Consider the following 24,527-nt stretch of genomic DNA (forward strand, 5'->3'; position numbering starts at 1 on the left):
TTTTTTTGAATATTTATATTTGAATCATCCTGTAATGGGCGATATCGCTGTTGGATGTATGTGAAATAAAATAAATAAAAATAAAATAATAAAATAATAAAATAATAAAATATTCTAATATACAGTAATATATAATATATTCTATGCCATGTCTACCTACTATTATGCAAAATTATTCTATGGAGAAATTTACTTTATCTGCTAATTGTCTTTTTAAGAATGGATTAGAGTAAAATGTAATACTCTTTAGTCTTATGTAAATTTAAAAAAATTATAAAAACAAAACAGTTTTTAAATGGATAAAAGGAAGGAGAGAACCCAGCTTCCAAAATAATATTAAATTTCTTTTGATTTTATAAACAAATCACCTTTGCTTTCTGTTTAAAAAAAATATATATTTTTTGTTCAAATGAGAGTTGAAGCACTCTCAGAAGTTGTATGTGCTACTATACAGAAATAATAAGATTACTTAATATTTAGTTTTAATATCATTTCCTCTTGGCAAAAATAACTGATTTGATCAACTTTAACCATAAACATGCATTCTTTATGACCGAAACAGTTAACTTGATTATTTAATTCTTTTCATTTGGAAAGATCAATTGAAAGCATGCAATAGCCATTTCCACGCTCGATCTAAATATTTACTGTAATTTAGTGTTTTAATGGGATAACATGCTTTAAATAAAATTTTTATTAAACATGTTTTAAGTAGAATGTGATTTGAAGTTCAATTGAAAAGTTTGTTTGCTTAGTGAGTCTTTCTCAAAATCATCTTGTGTCTGAAGTCCAGTATGTTAAACTTTTTGTATCGTTCAATGATGTCTCACTTTTCAATGGCAAAGCCTTTGAAATTTGTATAAAAGTCAGAAACTTTCTAATGACTCCTGTATATCCGCCATATATCTGTCAAAATCCTGCTATGCTGTATATTTTTTTATTTGCCTATTCCAGTGTCTTTATTTTATTCTTTTTGCATTTTTAATTGCTTTTAATAGCAACATTGACTAAAGTGCAAATCTCCAATTATTTACATAGGTCATTTGTATCAAGTGAAAATACTCAACAAAGATTTGGCTATCGAAATTTATAAAAAAATACCCTCTGATGACTTGATGCCGTTACGTAGCAATTTAAGGGATGTCACACAGACCTAGCTAAAATGCATCTATTTCAACTTCAAGCGTAAAGTAACATTCAAACCCTTCATGTCAGTTATCACAAACATTCAGAATGGCCAAGTGGCATTCAGATTTGACATTTTCTGTAAGTAATTACTGTAATTACTGTTTGGTTTGAAAAATTTGTTTTTTTTTCACATTCTGTAGACCAACAGCAATTGGAACTCAACTCAACTATACCACAAACAATACAATTTCCCTTTCACATAGACTTTGGTCTTTGAAAACAAGTGTTTGCTTTGGCCAATAGTCAAGTGGTGAATTGAGAGGCTTGTCAAAAAAGATTTCAAAATATACAGGTACATGTGTATTAAAAAATAAAATACATTGTCCATAGAAGATAGAGGCAAATTAAGCTCAGGGAAAGAACCCTGTAACAATCAAACAACTAGTTGAAATTGACTGTAAAGTATAATATAACAAAGAGTAACTTCTGTTTTTAAATCAAAAAATTGTACATTGTCACTTCTGACAATATCAACAATGCTCTGTTGATTTTATTTATTCAGTTTTAAATATTACTGAAAAAAACTATTCCAAGATTATATTTGCTATGGATAAGATTATGGTATTCCGAAATTAAAAGATGAATGAAATATGAACATACTGTACTGTCACTGTTAAACTTTCTTTTAACAGATTACAAATATAATAAATAATTCTAAATTAAAAAAGGTTTACTTTTAATATTTTAAATAATTATTTTAAAATAATAAAATACTATAAAGAAAATAGGAAATAAATAAAAAATTTAGGTATGAACATAATTGCTAATTGTTTCAAATTTTCCAAAACCTGCCAAGAAGATCAAGGTATGTTCTGAGGAGAAAACATTCCATTGTTTTAATAGGAAAAGGTTTAGAAACAGACAGTAGAGCAAAGGGTGGCCTGAATAAAGATCATACAGTATATGTGATGGTAGATGATGAAATGATAAGGACTGTATCTTGTTTTTTTTTTTATTAGGACTTCTAAAAATGGGGTTGGTTGAGTGTCTCTCTCTCTTCTGCATTGTTGTCACGGTTGCAAGTTTTAGTGCTGGAATGTAAGTATAAAAGAACATTTTTATTCTTAACTTCAGAATTAATACATTTTTATATAGCTATATAGTGGAAAAGGTGTCTTAAAGAAATAAGATTATACAGTAATTGTAAGTAATAGAAAATGTTCTACATTGCTATCAATTCTGAGTAGGATCAGTGAAATTCAATTAATAATCAGTTAAAAATTAGTAATAAAAGCCATCTTAAAGAAAGAGACAGTGGGATTGTCAGCCTCTTGGCAATTTACTGGCAATTGATTTATTTGTCTCTAAGTTTTTTCAATTCCATTTCTTCTTAAAAAGATGACGACTATCAATATTATAATTTTAATAACCTGTATTTAATTTTTTTTCTGATTCTATTTTTATCAAAGATAAATGAATATTATAAAAACAAACTTGAAAACCTTAATATATTTTGTTTTTTTTAAATGTTTTAACGATAACTATTATATTTATGACATTTTTTTTATCGTATGACACCTTAAATATAAATTTTAAAATGATAAGAGAAGATGATAAATTGGAAATAGAAACAACATAAAGAAAAGAAACATAAACATAACAATTTGTTTTCAAAGAAATATTTATATTGAATTGTTAATAATAATTGAAATGGATTAATGGTGAGATAAGATCTAACAAGACAAAAAAAAATCTAAACATAACTTCAAACTTATCAATGTTTTCATCCGTAAAAAGACAGACGTGCAATTTACATGCAAGGTAGGTAAAATATGATTATAGTTTAATAGGAAATTTCTAGTGCGTTTCATAGGTCATCTCCATTCTCTTGGGCCTGAGGTAATAAAACAATTATCTTTTTTTATTAATCTTTTATCGTTTCTCATTATTATTGTCACCTTCTAGATGTGTGAATTTGATGAATTTTAATGAAAGTTCAAAAGCAAGAAAAGTCTTAGGTAATTGCATTTCTCAGTTTTCCACAGTTGTGGTTGTGATTCATATATTTAACTTAAACCACTTTATCACTAAATTGTGATTTAATAAAGTAATAAGATTATTGTGGAATTTTGTTTTCAGAGAACTGTAAAGAAGTATCTTAACAGAAATAGTGGAAAGAAAGAATTACAAGAAAGTCTGTTGTGTTATATTCATAATTATAATTTTTAACTTCTTTCTTCTATTAATATTAACAAAACTATCAAATAAAATTACTTTTTTTAGCAGTATACATTTAATGAACCCTTTTTGAAGATACAGCAAAGTGATATTTTGAATATTTCATTTATTAAAAGCTTACTTAATTAATTGACATTAAATTATGTCTAAACACTCTGGTGTCTTTAAAACAGGTTCCAAGAAATGGCGGCTGCCTTGTATTGTTATAATGCATACCTTGTCAGGTACATTGTAAACAAGAAACATTTCTTACAAAAAACGTTGCTCGCTTATTGAAAAATATTTTTTATATCAAATGTTTTTGAATGTGTCATCATTTTATTGTCACATAATAGTTATTTTACCTGAAAAAAATGTAATTTAAAGCAACAAATACTTAAATTGTCTGTCAGACAATGGTTTTTGGGTTTCTTTTCTCTTTTTATATGTGAATAAATATTATTTTTTTGTTACAGAAGTGAATACTCAATTTCTGTCACTTTAGTTAATTTTATTGCAAGGTCAAGTTTGGGGGTCACTTCATCACCCTAGATATTTCAAGTGTGAAGTATCCTATTACAAACACAAACTTTAATGGACAGTTTCGATAATAATTCAATGAATATCTGACAGTGAATATACCAGAAATGTTTGGGATTTGTAATTTTATTAATTTTTTTTATGACGTATGTCCTAATTAGACTCTTTTTCCAGACGTTTTTTGGGTCTACTGTAGCAGCTGGAATCAATAAATTATAGTGGAGTTTCCATTTTTGCAAAACTGTCATCCTTAGAACTATAACTGCTGCTTGCTTTAGCTTCTGATTGAGTAGTCCTAATGGGACGTAGCGGGCTAGAGCAGCAGCGTGAAAATCAGTAATTTCTTTCTGACATGAATGTGAAAGGGATAAAGGTAAACTTTTTTTTATTTAAGGTTAGCTAATATTTCTCTAGGACTGTATGCATTTGTCATGTCAAGGCAAGTGGCATGACATTTTTTATTTTGTAGTTGTTTGATAGTTGAGGTAATACTGTTCAAAGAAGCTACAGTTGGTTTAGCTTCAGTTTCTTATACACACTAAAAGATGGTAACATTGCATAACTTATTAACCTCTATTATTTATTTACTAAAGGGAAAATAATATTTATGGAAAGTTATGTTTTAATAGTAGGAGTATACTGTACCTATAACTATTTACTGTTTTAGTGTATATTGACCATTTTGAATTTTTAAAATCCCAAACAATCTCTTTCTCACAAATTCCATAACTTTGGCAACCATCTTTCTGTTTACATCTTCCTAATGACGATGCACCAGCTTGTTGTATGCTTTGTAAGTATGTTTTTCTCTTCTGTTTTCAATTCCTCTGTCCTACAGTACTATCTTCCAAGTGAGAAACAAGCTCCTCAATCCTCTAGTCATAAGGAAATGCCAGTTGCTAATTTCATTCTGACAACATAACCAATCAAACTTGCAGGGTGTGATGGCAATGTCAAACTCCTTTTTGTGCAACTCCATGTTGTTAAGACTTTACAACAACAAGCATAGTAAAAAAACTAGCTCTCTGGCCTAAACATTTCATCTGAATTGTCAAAATCATTATAGACAAGACACTGCTTCTGGTCCGGTAATGCCAATTCATATTTTCCAATAAAAGCATCTGTTCTTCCGCCAGGCTTTATTATTTGCCCATCTACCCATGTTGTCAAAAAGAAAGGTGCTTATCCTCAGTTGTCTGCTTATGTAACTTGCCCATATGATCCTCACTTTCCGCCGGAACCATATCTCTGCTGCTGGCCAACGATCTTAAATTTTCTTTCATATCAACAATAATTTATTTTTGTTACATATAGAAATTTATTATTTCTTTGAAATACATTTTTTCATTAAAAAAATATTAAGGATATGAATATGTTACTCTACAATAGTAGACAAGCTTATAGAAAATAATTTTTTTATTAATAAAAAAGTAACACTTTTTAAAGTGACACCTTGGAATTGCCGGTGACAATTTCAACTAACATTGAACAGTAAAATATGTTCTGCATACTGATCTTATACATTTCTGTCACGTAATTTGACAAAGTAATTTAGAAAATCACATATCAACCATACCTTTTAAGGAGGTAACATTCGCCTCAAGTAATCGTGTTGACAAGGTTATGGAATAATGGCCGACATAAGATTCACATTTGAACTTTGCATGCTTTGGTTTATTTATTTATTTATTCAACTTCTCACTAACACTGTTAGTGAAGGATCGGGACCAACAGGAGGTAAACACCTCTAAAACGGTCCAGTCCCAATTGCACAGTTTCTATGTGTGACAGTGGCTGTGTTTGTGTGGACTAGTACACCGGGGTAGCCCCCTACTCGTCTCGAAAGATGTACTACTGTAGGTTCTTTAAAGTGCACATGAGCTATGTGTACACTGGACCTACGGTTTATAGTCCTTATCCGAAAAGGCTCGTTCTACCTCCAGAACCATGGAGCGAGTGAGCCTCGAACCCTTGCCGATGTTATGGCTACGTAATTACGGTTCCACTGTCTTAACAGCTCGGCCACTCACTCACAATTATTATTATGAACAGTTAAACTTACAGTACTTATTGTATGCAGATAAATTTTGCTTAATTTTGAGATCAGACACAATGCAAAAACTTCTGTAGAAATATAAACTGTATTAAATACCTAATTTATCTCTCTCATTCTCAGATCTTTCTGAAATGTATATTTGATATTTTTCATTTTAGAAATTATGTTTTCATAGCTGGGACATGCTGAAAACTCAAAAGGCCGAAATTCCGGATAAAATAATTAATATTAGTTCGCTTCCATTATATAAAAGTAGCTCCATGATAATATGTTCTTCTTAATAATAATAATAATAATGTAATGTCATACACGGTTAATAATAAGTTTATGCTATTCAATTATTTTTAAGTGCATGGTTCAATTTTTGCAGTAATCTAGGCTTCAACAAGCAAATGCAGGACATTTCCAAAAACTGGGGAGGCTATTTGATCCAGTATCAGTTAAATATCTATAGTGCTTATTTATCAATTGTCAAAAGTCAAATTAATAATATAACTGGAATAATGTATTAATAAGTAATGATAGTTTGTGTGGGTGTATTGAATTATGCCAGATGATTATTATGGCATATCGCATACATCCCTGTAAACAACATATCATAGTGGACACATACATCATTTATTTTTTGCCTTTACAGTGGCTTGGTCATGAATTCTGATGTAGTATACTTAAATAATTCCAACTCATCTTGTACTAAATATCGGATCAATGAATAAGTACCTCTTAGTCTATTAATTACCTATAATCCGCTTATTAGAAACTACAGATTTGAACTGCCCAATTGTTTAGCCATTAACATTTCTAATTTATAACTGTAATACTGTTTCATATCTTGTAAGATTATCTCGATTTAATCTACTTACAATGACCTGGTTTTGTTTACATTATTTACAGCATTTTGAGACCTACACATATAAGGTTTCATATAATATGCAAGATTAATAATAATAATAATATTTATTCGGCAAAAGTTCATAAAGTACATTTTACAATTCATCTTGCCAGGAGCAAGTAATAGGCATTAGTAACAACTGCATGGAAATGTTCTAATTATCAAACAATGCATGCATTTAAAAACCAAACAATAATTCCAGCTTTATCATATTCCATCCGAATGGGTACCTGGTTTAGGTCAAAGCACAACTGCCATGACAGCTAGTAAAATAGTAAATTGTTAACAAAAACAAGAGAGAAAAAAAAAACACATATATATATATATATATGACTTTATCCAAATTCCCTCACTTGCACTGATGAAGGGCTAGTGTTGCCCGAAAGCTCTGCTAACTTTTCTGGGTGTTTACTTTATCGTTTTGATTTAGCTTTTTGCTTTTTTTTTGTATCTCCATTGAGATCCAGCCACTGATACCCACAGCATTGTCATTTTTTTCAGTAATTTGCCTTTGGATTTATATATACTGTATATATAGATTATGTACAATCAGCAATACAAACCATTGGAGTTTTATAAAACAGACCTTTTCTCCATGCTTAAATATTTGTTCAACATTTTTAAAAGGCATTTACGATTAGTCAGAAATCTGCTTAAAACAAATATTAATTTGTTTTGATCATTTTACATTTAAAAATGTTGTGCATGACTAATAATTATTCCAGAGTATAATTGATTAGTTATAACAATTTTATGTCAAAATATATCATTTCAGTTGCAGTAGTTAATATTTCTTTCTTTTTTATTGTTGTGATTGGTATGAGTTAAACACTTTTCATCGTTTTGACTGAATTTCAAAATGGTACTAAAATATTGATGTTCACAAACAACTAGTTCAGCAAGAACACATGTTGTTTAGAAAATAACAAACAATGAGCTACATAAGGAATATATCCTAAAGCTATATCTACACTATCAAACTTTATGTGACAACACAAGAAGACAAAATTTGTTTGTAATATCTAGACCAACAAAGTATTCATCATCATTTAAAATCCTTTTCTTCATTTTGTATTGTATTAATACATTAATATGAATATCTAGGTCTAAAGTATCTGTCTTCTTAAAAGTCCTCTTGATTGTAAGTGGAAAGGTAATCCATAGTACACTACTGCCTACGAAATGATTGATGGTAAGAAAATAAAATAAAATTTTACAAATAAGTCACAAACATGAACACCAAAACATTTCTCAAAAAACACATCTGTCCTCAACATAATTATAATCTACTCATGGAAAAATTAGTAAAGAGTTAAGTGATTTCAACTTCAATACAGCCAAGTCCTAGAAGATATACCAATAATATTTTGAATGTTACAGTTAATATGACAATCCGATTATAATCTGGCATTAAAGGAAGGATTTTTATGATTGTCAACCTCTACTTCAAAATCTAAGCTAAAAGTCTCATGATTTTTAATTTATACTTGAAAATATACTTAAGTTTTCAAGAGCATGACTTTTTTGTGTTCAAGTTATTTAGCCTGTACTGCAATTTTTGTTGCCTGCCCATGTTTAGTGACCATCATTTCAACATCTTTATAATTAATCTTTCCGTGACCCTACCATATTAATTTGACCCCAGTGTGCTTTCATAAAAGTTTTATAATCTGGTTTACTAATTCGTGGACTTACAGTAAACAGCATCAATTTTTATTTAAACAGCTATGTTTGCAATCCGTTTTGTTTTTTAAAAATCCAATGTTTTTTTTTCAAAAGATTTTGTTTTTAATTTCTTATTTGGTCATCATTCATGGTTAATTAACAGTGACCTTCTGTGGTGTTTTAGACCGTGAATTTCAGTTAAAAATTGCTTTACGTTATATAAATAAATTGGGAGTTTTAAGACGGTTTTTTTTAATATAGGCAGTCGGCAATGATCCTATCAGTAATCATATTCTTAAACTTTGCTCTTCTACCTTATCTTTACCCATTACCAATATTTTTAAACATTCAATTTCATCTGGCACTTTCCCTGACCAGTGGAAGACCACAAACGTTGTCCAATACATAAAAATGGTTCAAAATCTAAAGTCCAAAATTATAGACCCATCTCCCTCCTTCCCACTATCTCCAAAATTCTTGAAAGGCTTGTCAACACTCAACTATTATGTCATGTATCGCCCATTATTTCCCAAGATCAACATGGCTTCATGCCTGGTAGATCTTGTGAAACAAACCTTGCTACTCTTCTGTCTACCGTGTATGAAGCCATCGAAACTAAAAAGCAATGTGACATAATCTACATCGACTTTAGTAAAGCTTTTGATAAATTGTCCCACAACCTATTATTATTAAAACTTCATCAGTTTGGGATTAATGGTACTTTCTCATGGTTTAAAAGTTATCTTGGCGGTAGGATGCAGAGAGTAGTAATTGATGTTGCCACATCCAATTCTCTCCCAGTCATCTCAGGCGTGCCTCAAGGTTCCATTCTTGCCCCCCTGCTGTTCAATATATTTGTAAATGAAATACCAAATCTCTTTCAAAATTCCAACTGTCTTATGTTCGCTGACGACCTCAAGATTTACAAAATCATTACCACCACTGAGGACTCCGTTGCACTTCAGGCATATCTGGAAAGACTCGGTACGTGGGTTTCCGACTGGAAAATGTTGCTGAAGTCCGAGAAATGCAAAGTCCTGTCTTGCTCTCTTAAGAAAAAACCTATTATTTTCGCTTACTCTGTTCAAGAAGAAGTCCTTGAAAGTGTAAACTCTTATCGGGACCGCGGCAATTTCATCGACCGTAAACTGACATTTATTTCACACGTTGATCATGTTGTCAGAAAGGCCAATAGGCTGCTTGGGCTGATGTGGCGCAATTGCAAACATTTCTCTCCATACACCAAACGTGCACTTTATCTTTCCCTCATCCAACCATCTTTCAATTTCTGTTCAATTATTTACAACTCACTCTCTGCTTCTCAAGCCTCCAGAATAGATCGGACCCATAACAAGTTCTTGCGCTTTGTCAGCCCAGCAGCCAACCTGCCTCCTATTCTTTCCCCGACATCTAGGAGAGCAAGACAGGATTTGCAATTCCTGTATAAATGTCTTACTTCTAAGTTTGATTGTATCTTGTTTCGTTGTTTTATTTTAATGTTCCTGTTCGTAATCTTCGTAGTAAACCCTTTCTTCATGTTAAATTTTCTCGTGTCAATGTTTGTAAAAATTGTATTTTCTGTAGACTTTCGTCTTTGTACAATTCATGTCTTTTAAAAAATAATTCTTTAGAATATCTTTAACTGTAATTTCTCTCAATTTAAATGTATTATTAATGAAATTATTTAAATAATCTTATTTACATTTTTGTATATATTTATATTGGCTTATATTTATAGTTTAGTTATTTTATTTTCAACCTGTTATTGTTGTTTTACACTGTTGGCTTGAAATAAAGAATAAAGAATAAAGAATATCTTTCTTTGTGCAACTTATTTCTAGGCTAGAAAAAGAAACATCATTTCAAAATACAGTTGAACTCTCCAGTGACATCATTTTGTGTAGACATTATAATTAATGGAGTCATTCTAAGGTTATTGATTAAGAATATATAGCTGTATTTTATTTGTGTCCAGAACAATGATAAATTATTAACATTTTTCATTATTTAGACAACATGATATTTTAAAATTGTTGCTTAATTAACATGTGACTACAAAATGTCAGTATAAAAAATATATAGATCTAAACTTTCTGTTTCAATCACTACTACTAGTAGTGGGAATGTACTCTATTTCATTTCTGTCACTGTATTGTTTTTGCACTATCCTACCAATATATTTACTATCTTTTATCTGCAAACATCAGTTGATAGCATTTCTTCTTTTTTATTAATTGAATTTGTTTTAATGTGAGGATATTTTCTAGGAGAAAGTGTTTTACATATTCAAAGTGGGAATGGTAAACATAGCCGGCACAGTGGTCATATTCACAAATTTCACTTCAGTGGGATATTTCTATTGAATAACTTATTTCTGCTTTTTTTATTTCTGCTAATATTGAATTATTTTTCTTTGGTATTCACTTAGATGGTTTCCTAATTTTTCACCTAGGATTATAAGCTCGTCTCTTTAAGAAGGAGTAGGAAAACTTACTGTCTTGCCCATACAGTCTTTCTATATAAATTCTTTTCATTTTTTTTTATGTAGTTTTTAGTTTTATTGAATGCACACAGAGTAAATCTAAATTTGTATTAACTCTTTTGCAGTGCGTTGGTTTCTTCATTTTTTTTCTTTATAATGCCCAACTATGATTCAATAGTAATTCATCGTTTTGAGAGCAGAATAAACTTGAAGGTCATATAATCAATTACCTGTCTACTTTATAGCAATTTTTTTCTCACATTATTTATTACAATAATTTCATTTTCTTTTTTTTTTCCAGCCCACCTTGTCGACAAATACTGCAGAATAGATCAACAAGAGATATTCCATTTATGCCGTTTATCAATGGTGCTATCATGTAAGTTTTATATTTACTAACAACCCTTTTCTAATATTCACACTTAGAAAAACGAACACAATTAAAAAATTCTCTTGAATGGCACTTAAAAGCAATCCTTTTATTGACTTAAGCAAAAATGGAATATGTTTATGCAATGAGTTTTTAAGAAAAAATTTAAAATTTAGATTCAAAACAATTCATAATGAAAATCTTTTTTTTTAATGAAAAGTTTTTCTTGTTGAATTTGATATAACAAATGTTTTAATGCAATATTGAACCAAATGTTTTCTATTGTTTAACATTATTACATTAGTAATGGTAAGTATAAATTTAACTTTACAGATGTACTATACCTTAAAGTAGTGAGATTATGCTATAGTACAAAGACAATTCCTAAATTGATTTAATGTTCACATTTAACTTAAATAAATTCTTGATCAAGGTTCAACTTTGTCTTTGTTTTGTTTCCAATCATTTTAAAGATGAATTCCCATATTACCTAGTATCAGTTTTTATGTATTTTCCTCCCTGACGTATCATGAATTGTATTACCGGCTTATGTGAGCCATCTAATTGAAACTAATGATTTATAACTTGGGTAGATATTCAGCTATTTAGTCTTCAGTCGCATTAGAAAATGGATTGGCATATTAACTATACTCTAAAATGACCCTGAATTTTAGAATTTCAGTTTTTTTTTCTTTAGCACAAATCAAATATTCTTTGTACACTGTTTTTACAAACAATAAAACTCTGTCTATCATCAAACTTTATGTGACAAAAAAATGTGATGTAGCCATATATGGACATGATGATGTCATATCACTACCATATTTGGGCATATCACTACCATATTTTGACACATCGCATTTTTTTTTTCAAACTAGTTTGATAGAGTAGACAGAGCTAAATAAAGTCATTGCATTTATGTTGCAACTTCAGTTACTATTTATGAAAGATAATAAATATATAATAATATGGAATATTGTTTATTTTTAAGTTGTTTTTAACTTCTATCTAAGCTTTGACAATGTAAGCTGCTGATTTTGTACAAATATTTAGACAAAATCGTAATTCTACAGTTTGGCATATTAACTATACTCTAAAATGACCCTGAATTTTAGAATTGCAGTTTTTTTTTGTTGAATTTAATATTGTCATACTTTGTTTTTCCAGAAATATATCTATTCTCTGGTATGGCTATTTAAAGGAAGATTTTACAGTAATTGTTGTCAATACCATTGGCAGTATAATCCATGTTGCTTATGTTTTAATCTATAATGTCTATAGTCATCAGAAGGTACTGTATTGCTTTATATTACATAGCCTATGTAAATGCGCGAACGTGATTGGTTGAAACTGCATCACATGACTACCGCTGCGAGGATCGTAAATCGTATATATCCTCGAGAACGATGATATTGACTGTGTAATTTTCGCGTAATAATTGTGTCCCCTGTCATTAATCATATAAATTCTCGAGTACGATGATATTGACTGTGTAATTTTCGTGTGCAACACTCGAGTTTGCCGATAAATAAACAAAAGTCATCTACTCGATCTTGAACTCGGGTGGAATTGTCACTCCATCGCAAGACAACGTTTCATCCGCTGGGCCACGGAATTTGCTTGAAGAAATTAATCTTCTAAACTATTTAAGCTATGCATACATAGCGCCCTCATTTGTTATAAGTCCACCCTAAATGTGATGAAACACCGTTTGTGATTGGTCAATACTCACGGTAGTAACCTAGTAACTAGTACGCGCTGAACATCCGGTGATTCGGCTCCTCGAAGATCGAGACGAAGACGAATTGTTTATTCGGCCTACCTGATTATAATATTATTATTAATAGGCTTATTGATGGAAATTCTTCTGTTAATTTAAACGACCTAGGCCTAAGTGAATATTTTATTGCCAAGGAATCATTAATTAGTAATTATCTGTATATTATTCTTCGCAAGGTAAGGTGTCTAGGCAGGCTTGTTTTAAATACAATACAAATACTATAGGAGGCCTAGCCTAGCTTCACCCAACCCAGCAGACTTGTTCTTGGCTATATAATATAACAGATATTGCCTTTTATATCGGTCAAACTTAATATCATTCCCTCGGGGATGTCAAATCTTATATTTAACCTCTAAGCAGTCAAAATCTGTATAATATCATACATATTTATATTTTGTGTATAATTTTATGTATTTTTTAGTGTTTTGAATGTTTAAATGATACCAAGGTATTATCGTAGTAAATAAACTTACACGTATAACAAATGACCTTGGTGATTGTTGCAACTTGAATTGTTGTTTAGATCTGTTGACAGAATATATATCTGCGTGCCACATTATGAATATGTTTACGCCAATTAAATGCAAATTTTCACTGACGACGTTCACACGTACAACACAATGTAACAAATTGTTACATGGATATCTCACAGGATAATTACCAAGTTACATCGTTTTCACACGTTAGTTTGTCACGTTGTAATCTAACTCATTAAAAAGGTACGCGCATATGCGTAGAAGGCTGAGTTGTGTTCTATACAGGCCTCTGGGGTTTACTGACTTGTTCCAAGATTTTACATCAACACGAAAATGCTTTCACACGTTCGTAACAAGTTAACAATTTGTTACAAATATGTTCTGTGTATGATTTGTGTATGCATGTCACAATCACATCAGGAGCTATAGGCTCTGGACATGTCAAGAAAATAAACACCATCTAATTGATTAAAAGTACATTTTTAGCCTGAACCTACAAATTTAATCTACTAATTCAGATTTCTCCATGGGTATATTGTATATTATATAATTCTGTGTATAAAAAAAATCTCATTCAGTTGCACATCAAAGAAACTCTGAAATCGGTATCTTAAAACTTAAATATCGAAATAAACTTTTGCAATTTTAAAGAGGGAGTTTGTATTAAATTTACATTTTTATACTTAGATAATCATTATATAGTTATTAAGAGGAGGAGATGTTTTTCAAAATATTGGCTGAATTAAAGATTGGTCAAACAATGGCCTATTTGTAATAGGAACAGTTGATGGAATATTATTTGCCTCACTAATACTGAAAAGCTTCTATTTACAGACAAACACATTAAAGAAAACACTTCTTGGAACGGCAATATTATCTATATTATACATATATCTTCAAATGATTGTTGTCGAGAGAGCGGCTATAGTTCAAAGATTAGGAATGCTTACGTTGGTTCTGTTGATGCATGGAAACTTGTCACCACTGTTAGCTTTAGTAAGTACAATATCCACGGAAGGATGGCTATTTAATTTAAGTCAATCAACAGGACATATTTAATGTAAACTTTTGATTTTACAAAAACAGCTGAATCATATTTTTTTTATGTAACATTTGATTTTCATATTGCATGTGACATATTTATATATATATTTATATATTTTCATACCCTTTTCTCTACCCAGATTATCTCAATCACTGCAAGCATTCTCTTTGACCTTTGACATTTTGGTTTCTTTTAAAATTAGCATTTTAACATGAAATTGAACACACAAAAACTATGCATGGTTTGAGAAACATAACATTATTTTACACAGATCACCTGGTATACATCAATGAAGAATATAGATATAGTTTACATGGGGAGGGAGGGTCGGAAATCTAGCGCAAACTACTTTTTGACAAATTATTAATATTATGTGTTTAAATAATCCTGAATCCAGCCTGGTTTATATTGCTTTTTCTTTAAGATGCATGATACACAAATAAATCACTGCCTAGTTTTATGGCAATGTAGTATAATGTGTAATCATCTAATCTATCTCCACTATTTTTCTAAATTGTAAAGCAATTTACTTTGGCAATTTTATGAGTCTATGGAACGTTAAAAATGTTCTCGGAAATGAGTCTGGAACCATGTCTATTTCTGTATTGCCTGTGGTTTTGTTTTAGTATTGGCCTATTTTATTTTCATCATTTAGGTGGCCAAAATCAAAAGTAATTTAAATTCTTTAGCAATATTAATTAATACTGACTATGGCGTTGAAATGTACCTGGCTGGAACGACCCACATGGCCTACATTTTTAAAATAATTTTTAAACAGGTATAAATGATGAGGAATGATTTATCTAGCCTACGGTAGCTTAGTTTAATTTAGGTCAGCATATCTTCTTTCATTGCCAACTTCACTAGTTGATTAGGATTAAGTATTGGCCATCATAGGTCACTGTAAAAATTGTTTTACCCACTCCTCTCTATTTAAAAAAGTGACATCAAACAATCCATTGGGCCTTATTATTAGTAGATAGCCGAGTGACATTTCCTATGCTTTTTTTGGCGTTCTGATAATACAAATTTGTTCCTTCTTTACAAATGTTTTTTTCATTATAATTTTAAATCCTTTAAACAACGGTAATATGTTAAAATGATTTTTAAAAGGATTAACAATCGGTTTTTGTTTTCTATACATTCTCTACTTTAATTTTATTATATTATTGTCTACTCAATCCTCATAAACATTGTCAAATTAATTTGAATTTACTGACTGAAGAAGATTTAATCACATTTCACTCTAAATTATTATTGATGAGACTAGACGTGATTAAATATAACAAATATAGTTTCACCATATTAATAAAGCTTCATGATTGACTAGATTGGTTTTGTATATTTTTTTCCACTATAAACTTATTTTCTAAACCTATTAAAAAACTAATTATTTTGTATGTGTATGTACTTCTTTAAACATGTAAACTTTGTGAACCCTTTTTTCACTTTAAGTTGAATGAAAAGTCACTGAGTTTGTATATACTTTTTTAATTTATAATAAGAACTTGTATTTATTTTATTTAAAACATATTCATACAGAAAAAAAAAGGAAACATGTATAGGGCTTGTATATATACTGTACATAAATAAAGATTTTTATAGCACCCTCTATGGTTTGAAGTATTTAAAAAAATATTATAGCATCATGATAGTTTGGACATGATTTCATAAATCTGCCAGATATTTCATATTGGTCCAAGTTGGGAAGGTCTGCTGTAGTGTGCAGTTGAACTGCATAACTAAACAAAGAGATAGAGATTCAACTACTGTTTGAAATACCAAAATGTTTTACATTTTAAATGACACGGTATCACACTTTGTTGACTCCCATTCTTCAATTCATACAGTATTTGGATATTATGAATTAGTTGCCTGTGGCTCGGAGCCTAGAATCGACAATCTGCTTTAAATTTGACAGATTTTGTAGGTTAATTGTTACTTGGTAATGATCCACATGTTACAAATATCTGTTGATTATTTATCTTGATGAAAAATGCAAACTTTAATTCCCTAAAGGTTTAATAATACAAAATCATTTTACGTGTTTTGAATATTCCCTGTGTTTGGATTGATACTGACAGGTATTATATAAATCCATCTGCGCTTGTATTTCTTCTTTTCATTTACAACAATCTAAGGATTCATCTTTTTATTATCTTGTCTTTCTTCTAACAAAATTATGGTACCATAGTGTCGTCTTCTGAGGACACATCCTTACGCCTTGAGGTAAGGAGTAGAACTTCTCTAGGTTATTAAATTGTGTTTAACAGATGTAAACAAAGCTTGTCATGTTTGTGCCATTTTACAATCCACAATCTTATTGTCCGGGTACTCAATATGGAGGATAGAATTCAACATGACCTTTTTTTATTGTCGCACTAGGCATTTATCTCTGCTGATGCTCTTATGCCCAATTCTCTTGAAGATTTTGTAATGTCTTTACAAAATTGTTTCTGAGTATTTATTCATCTGACATCTGTATCTAACAAATCCAATGCTATCAGTTATCCTACCAATACACCTGAGGTGTGACATTAACTATTGTTTTCTCAAGTCCAGATAAGCAGTATAAACGTATGTATAGATATTTTAATATTTCCTATTATATGCTATTTTGAAAATTTCTTTCGAAACAAACCCCAATGATCTACCAAACATTACCGTACCACATGCAGTAATTATATAGCTACATGTATAATAGTAAACATTTATATGTTAGGCAAGCAGATGTTGGCAGGTGTAATAATCTATCTTATCATAGATCTTGTATAACTCCACTTTTATGTCTAGAAACTTTGTCATAATTTTCTCTTTTTCGGATGATATTGTGTTAATCACAAAACTATACTACTAAGCCACAATTTATATTTTTATTAACAATTCAAAATGTGCGGTTGGTCGGATTTAGGCTTTAGAACTTATTTAAAGATTCTTTAATTTATAAATATAGCATAGGTATAACATCCAATTTAAGCCTACTTAAGTGTAAAGTTAGAATTCATATCTGTCCTTCAAGCCTCAGATTATATTATTATCTCTACAAAATTGTAAAAAGATAATTTTAATTTGATATACTTTTTTTTATTTCATTTGTTAAAATAGTCACTATATAACATTTTAATTTGATTGCAATGTGTACTACTTAATCGTGACATTGTAATAGTGTAAAATAATGAATGCATCTAACCAAGCTTATCTGTCATTCAAACTTCAATTTATTGTACACTACAAAATTTCATAAAAAAATATAATTTTAATTTATATACCTTCCTTTCTTTTTCATTTGATGAAATTTTGTTTATAAAAAAGTCAATATATCATTTTAATCAAATTACATTATGTAACTTAATCTACACTATATGAATTTAAAATGCATAGATCTTAACAAGATTGTATTAAAAATAATTGTAATTTATATATACTCCTTTGTATTTTATTTGTTAAAATTTTGTTTAAAAACATCAATACAGTATCAAATTATAATGTACAAATTTACATGAAATAGAAAACTTTAATACAATATGTTCTACTTAAACCTACACTGTACTTAAAGCTCTGTCTACACTATCAAACTAGATTGACAAAAAATGTGATGTGCCCAAATAGGGTAGTGATATGCCCAAATATGATAGTGATATGACATCATCATGTCTATATATGGGCACATCACATTTTTTTTGTCACAAAGTTTGATAGTGTAGACTTAGCTTTAGTATACAGTTATAATTCAAAGCTTATCTATCATTCAAGCTTCAATTTATTCTATAGTCTCTTAAAACCATCACCAGCCATTTAAATTTCTTCTTTTGTTAAGAAACAAGAATGTCTGATAAGTCTTGATATTTTGATAGAAATAAATTTTAATCACCCAAACAATCCCCTTGAGCTTTTTCTGAAACTTTTGTTTATAGTCATATTCATGAATTAATTTATATTAGAAATAAATTTGAAATTTAATTCTTTTTTTTGTGACACATTGATAACAAATGTTTTCTATTTTCATAGTTCAACAAACTGAAATATAACCAAATCACATTTTATTTTCAGAAAATTGCAAGTTATACTATATTATGTTTGGGCCCTTCTATCATTTGCTTTCACCGTTAATTAATAATAAGCGTTCAGTTAATTCTGTGAGTGTTAATTATAATGTTTACAGTTATACATCCTATTGGTTTGATGAATATTGTCATGTTTTCTAAGTTGTTTATTCATTTTTTGAGAAAGGGAAGAAAAACGAAAAATTGCATTTCAAGTAGCAAAAATGGACAATGATGGTAAATGGGTGTACATTCTGAATGATTCTATTATTGTGGTACTATAAGTAATTGTTTTTCAATTGAAGTCCAAAAGAGTTTTTTTTATTTGAGAATTAATATCAATTAGCCTTAAGGTCCCCACAGGGTTTGTTAATCTTCCAAATTGATACACATGATACTTTGACAAAGGCTTTTTATTTCTGTGAAAGTAAATAGTAGTGTATTCAGATAACCTGTAAATTTACAAATTCACAAAATCAATCATAATTATATTCTGTAATAGTAGAAATTAGTAAAAACAGAAAATTTCAATTCATGAGTACAATGAACTTTTTATAAATTATTGAAATTTGTAATATTAATATAAATATCAGCTTTTCTGAACCATTCATACATGTAAAATCTCTAACAACTCGGCAGATACACACTGAAATTTTGACAAAAGCTTTTTATTTCTGTGAAAGTAAATAGTAGTGTATTCAGATAACCTGTAAATTTACAAATTCACAAAATCAATCATAATTATATTCTGTAATAGTAGAAATTAGTAAAAACAGAAAATTTCAATTCATGAGTACAATGAACTTTTTATAAATTATTGAAATTTGTAATATTAATATAAATATCAGCTTTTCTGAACCATTCATACATGTAAATCTCTAACAACTCGGCAGATACACACTGAAATTTACAGTTAATAATAAAAGGGTTTGTGAAATAAAAATGGAAAAATTGTTGCAGCAGTTTGTTCTGATATATTTGTTGTAATCAGTCTGACTACCGTATGTCTCATTTATACTCAGAATTGTAATTGTAAATGACTCAACATTTTAAGACTTACTTAGAATTACTGATAACAATTATTTAAGAAACGTAGATAATAAAACGATATTGGTCTCACATCAAACTATTTATAACAGTTTAGTTAATTATAGTGCCATAAAAGTAGAAAATATATTCCAATAATGCCGGTAGTACAATTAAGATTTAATAGTTAAATTAAATTCATGATCTTAAAAAATGTTGTTTTAGGAAAAGACAAAACATCTTAAAAACATATTGGAAAACATATCAACTCAACTCAACAGTTCTTTTCAGAACTTATATATGTGGTGTACCGCAAACTTTATATCAACAACTGTGCAAAACCTTCAAACAATAAAAAAATAATAATAAATAACTTTCGAAAACATCGAATTCTCAGTGTGTTCTGTCTCTTTATGTGAAGTTACACTTGTACTATTTAAAAAGATGTACTTAAAGGTTGTTCAGTAATTCTGTATTTGTCATCTTTTTATGTTTTACAGTTATTTATTGTACTTTTGCACATTATTTTTGACAGTATAATTTATGTTTAGTTTATTGTTACACCATGTCAAATGTTTATCCTGTACACTACTAGATAATAGATATTTTGACAATGATGATTTATTGTCTGTACCTGATGATAAAGAATAATGAATGAGGTTGCTTAATGAGAAATGTAAAAATATAAAAATACCATAATAATCAATCAACCATAATTTTGTATAGCCTTGGGTATATATTAGCACATTTTTTGTATGTATATAACTATGGAAAAAATATTGAAATAAACGTACAATTTACTGATTAAAAGGTATCTCAATCACACTGAATTATTTTTAGTACTGTAGATTAATTAAAGCTAGGTAAAATGGTTTTTTTTTTGTTATGATACCTGATGCCGTCATAAGATGTTTGTTTGCTTCAATAATGAACAAACATTCAGCACAAAAGATAATAATATCGCACTTTACAGTAATATGCAAATACTTGTAAAAGTGACGTAAAAGTAAACAAGCCTATTGTAAAATTGGATCTACACTTGAGCCTAATTACACTGTATGCTTTATGTTTTGATATCAACTAGGTGACATTTTTGCGGTAACAATCTTTTGACAAGAATTCAACCTCTCAATTCAATTTTGTGAGTGAGTGGCCGAGCGGTTAAGACAGTGGAACCGTAATTACATAGCCATACATCGGCAGGGGTTCGAGGCTCACTCACTCCATGGTTCTGGTGGTAGAACGAGTCTTCTCGGATAAGGACTATAAACCGTAGGTCCAGTGTACAAATCTAGCTCGTGTGCACTTTAAAGAACCTAGTACATCTTTCTAGACGAGTAGGGGGTTACCCCGGTGTATTAGTACATCACAGCTACTGATCACCAACTGGGCCCTCTGGGAGACCAGTCTTTGACTGAAGAGGTTACCCAGTAGAAATATATATTTCAATTCAACCTCACAGTTAAGAATTAACATCAGAAGTAATCATATCCATCTAATAAATCAGTTTAGGTTTTCCTTTTTCTCATTTATTTCATTTTGTACTTTTGGAATGAGTTAATATGACCTAAATAGCAGTAGTAATTAAAATGAATACACTTCAAAGATAAATTTATTGAAAGTTTCTAAACATTTCTTCTCTACTTTGATTAATTGCTAGTTTCTGTTTTCTTAATATGACCATTGAGAATGTTAAAAGCTCTTCAACTTGATTTATGGCAGCGGAGACAATTTGTAGTTCCAAATGTTACACTGATATAATATCAAGTTATCATATTCCCTATTCTAATTGTAAGATATGTTCCTACTTTGAAAAATAAAAGCTATTGATATTTACATAAATTTAATTTATCAAAAACGAGGACACTGTTCTAGTTCATTGTCACGTAAAATGTAACAGTTCATATTAGTAGAATTGTTTGTCCATTTTCTTTCTTTGAGAGATTCGACCCGTCACTTTAATTACTAATTTTGATGGCCGCTGTGTGATTTACAATGTTGATTCTAATTCTATGAATATAATTTTCATACTGAGATTTGCACACTTAACATTAAATATAATTTCTGTTTCCAGATACTAAAACCCTTTATTATTATCTCTCGATGGCGTAAGTTTGCTAAGGTTTACTTATACACCATTCATAAGACTTTAAACACTATACATAATTTACTAAAACCAACAATCAATATGGATTTTTGACAAGATTCATAAATGTCATGGGAATAGAAATGTATGTTAATGTTTAATAACCTACAACCCTTAATTATCTCAACAATCAATCCTTATTCTACAATTTATTGTTTTTCAAATGGTGGTTTGATCCTATATCTTGTATTTTTCTCTTCTGCTTTCTTTGGCAAATATGTAAAATTGACATCGAATGTCTCAAAAATAGTATTATTGTAGTAGCAATTCACAGCATTCATTTCAAACAAAGTTCCCTCTTCAGCTTACAAAAGTAATCTTGAAAAGAATTCCATCGGCTTTTTTTTCAAAGTTTTACCAGGGAGTTGTAAAATAGCAACTCCCTGGTTTTACAGTAGTTGCCAAAGATCTTTCAAAACCTGTATAGAATCAAAACACAATGCATGGAAAGTTACCTTACAATATGGCTTAGCCAACCAATCCCATATACAGTACTTATGTATTCATTTCATTGGCTTGGAAAGTAAATGTAATCAATAACTGTATTAAAAAAATTTATATTTGTCATGTTTTTGTGATTCTTCACACAATATTAATTGTTAAATTTTGAGATACACACAAGGAAGACATTTTAATTGATTAGGTTTTGAATGAGTGAAAATAAGTTTTCCTTTTTTTATTTTGTAGATTGATGTAGTTAAAACCAAGTCAAGTCATGGAGTAGCATTACCATTCACAATTGCTATGTTAGTAACGTCAATCTTATGGCTTCTCTATGGTTTTGTTGTTAATGATGTGTATATATTGGTAAGATTTTAAACAACATTATTTATTCATTTGTTTTATTTCCAACAGATGAGATTATAGCATGGAAAATCTACTTACTCCACACTAACGAACATTGATCTCTCTGTATCAACGTCCATTAGGCCACTAACATCACTATAGTTTTTAAAATCATTAATATTTGATTTTTACACGGAGGCTTGTCTCGCCCTCAGGGTGTTATTCTACAAAGCTGTGTACGGTACTGTATTAATGTTCTCAGCTAATTAAAGTAATATTATTAATATTACTCAGTCTTTTTTTTAGTCTATGTTTTCCACATCAACTCCAACATTAAAACCAGTAATACTGACTCCTTCTATGAACATTATATTTTACACTTTATTAATGCAAAAATTTCAAATATCATACCCAGTTTAAATTCAATACTTTATAGCAGTTTTAGTCTTTAAATAACACAATTTAGGGGTTATATATTAGATATTCATGCGGCTGTGTTTCTTGCAACATTATCAATTACCATAAATTGTGGATGACAGTAGCATATAGTCCTCAGAGTCATAGTAAATCCCCCTTATAAATGAGCTATTCATTAAGTGTCATTTACTTAATGACAGGTATAGTCATTGCACACAGCTGAAGGCTAAAGCAAAATATATCATTTCTACTGTCTTCGCATTGCTTAACTATCTATGTAAGTATCATAATTCCAATTCAAATTAAAACCAACTTTTAAACAAAATACATTACTGTATACACTGATTTAATTTCTATAAAGTATTGGTAAAAATATTAATATTGATAATCAATTAAGATCTTGGAAACTGAACCTGCAACAATTAAAGTTCGTTCCTGTTTTCAAATTTGTTTGTTTATTTGTGTTATGTTTCAAGAATTTTACATTGCGAAGATACATATTTAAAAACATGTGCGGCTTCAGCACAAAGGGTATTTAAAAAACCTGAAGTTCCAGTGACGTCTTTATTTATATACTCTCTTATTAATTATTTTTATTGGCTGTCCGTATGGATTTAGCGTGTGCCTTCGAAGGCTGGAGTTGACCCAGCAATGTTGCAGGGTACACACCAGTCTTTTGTGACTGTATAGTCAATTAAAAAATGATTTTATGAAAATTCTAAGCAAATCCATATAATTCCTACTAATTAAAACTACTTCTTCACAAAAAAAAAAAGACTACAAGCATAAAATGAGGTGTGTATAATACTACACAATCTTCAGAATCATTGAAAAGAAAATGCTATACTAAATTGACTTTAGTTTTTCAGAATTGCTGCAAAAACAAATATATAATCATTAAACGTATTCCCTAATGAAAAATAAATCAGTCAATGTTGTAAAAAGATTTTGTAAGGACGAATGCTATACTATTATTAAGATATTGAACTGAAGTGTTGAAGAGACATGTGACATATCAAAGGTTATTAACATCATGGAGGTATATTTTTATACCTCCATGTTAACATTAAGATTCATTAGTATTATCACTTTTATCTGGTTTTGATTGAACTTTTCACAGAGTTTGTGATTTACGTCTGCTTCAATCGCTGCACCGAATTAAGTTAATATGTTTCAGTGAAATGTTGTTTTGGATTTGAGCTCACTTCTTGAGTTCACTGTTTTATAATTCTATAATATCAGCGTTTAGAGCATAGTTAACTATGTTTAATTGTTTTTATAATTTTAATGCAATTTTAAAGTATATTTAACTGGTTTGTCATAAGAACTATACTGTTTATCTTTACAGTATAGTGTAGTAGTGGATACATTGGTGGTTAATAATGATTGAAGTTCAGGGTTCAATCCTGAGCTAGTGCCTCTTTCAACTCCACTACATAAGCCTTAAATGAGACTTAA

General features: G+C 29.6%; 1 protein-coding gene across 6 annotated transcripts in view; it reads left to right on the forward strand.

The window, feature by feature from the left end:
- Positions 1–24,527, forward strand: part of LOC140062269 (sugar transporter SWEET1-like) — a 37,269-nt gene that overhangs the window by 5,049 nt on the left and 7,693 nt on the right. Inside the window, exons 2-9 of one of the 6 annotated variants that reach the window (XM_072108407.1) lie at positions 1,039–1,210; positions 1,329–1,480; positions 2,148–2,226; positions 3,094–3,146; positions 11,282–11,359; positions 12,518–12,641; positions 14,441–14,602; positions 22,554–22,673. In XM_072108407.1, the coding sequence (XP_071964508.1) occupies positions 11,334–11,359; positions 12,518–12,641; positions 14,441–14,602; positions 22,554–22,673 (432 nt within the window). In that variant the 5' untranslated portion in view covers positions 1,039–1,210; positions 1,329–1,480; positions 2,148–2,226; positions 3,094–3,146; positions 11,282–11,333. The other 5 variants (XM_072108408.1, XM_072108403.1, XM_072108404.1 and 2 more) reach the window with 5 other exon arrangements.

Source organism: Antedon mediterranea, chromosome 11, assembly GCF_964355755.1.
Source record: "Antedon mediterranea chromosome 11, ecAntMedi1.1, whole genome shotgun sequence".
NCBI classification, from domain to species: domain Eukaryota; kingdom Metazoa; phylum Echinodermata; class Crinoidea; order Comatulida; family Antedonidae; genus Antedon; species Antedon mediterranea.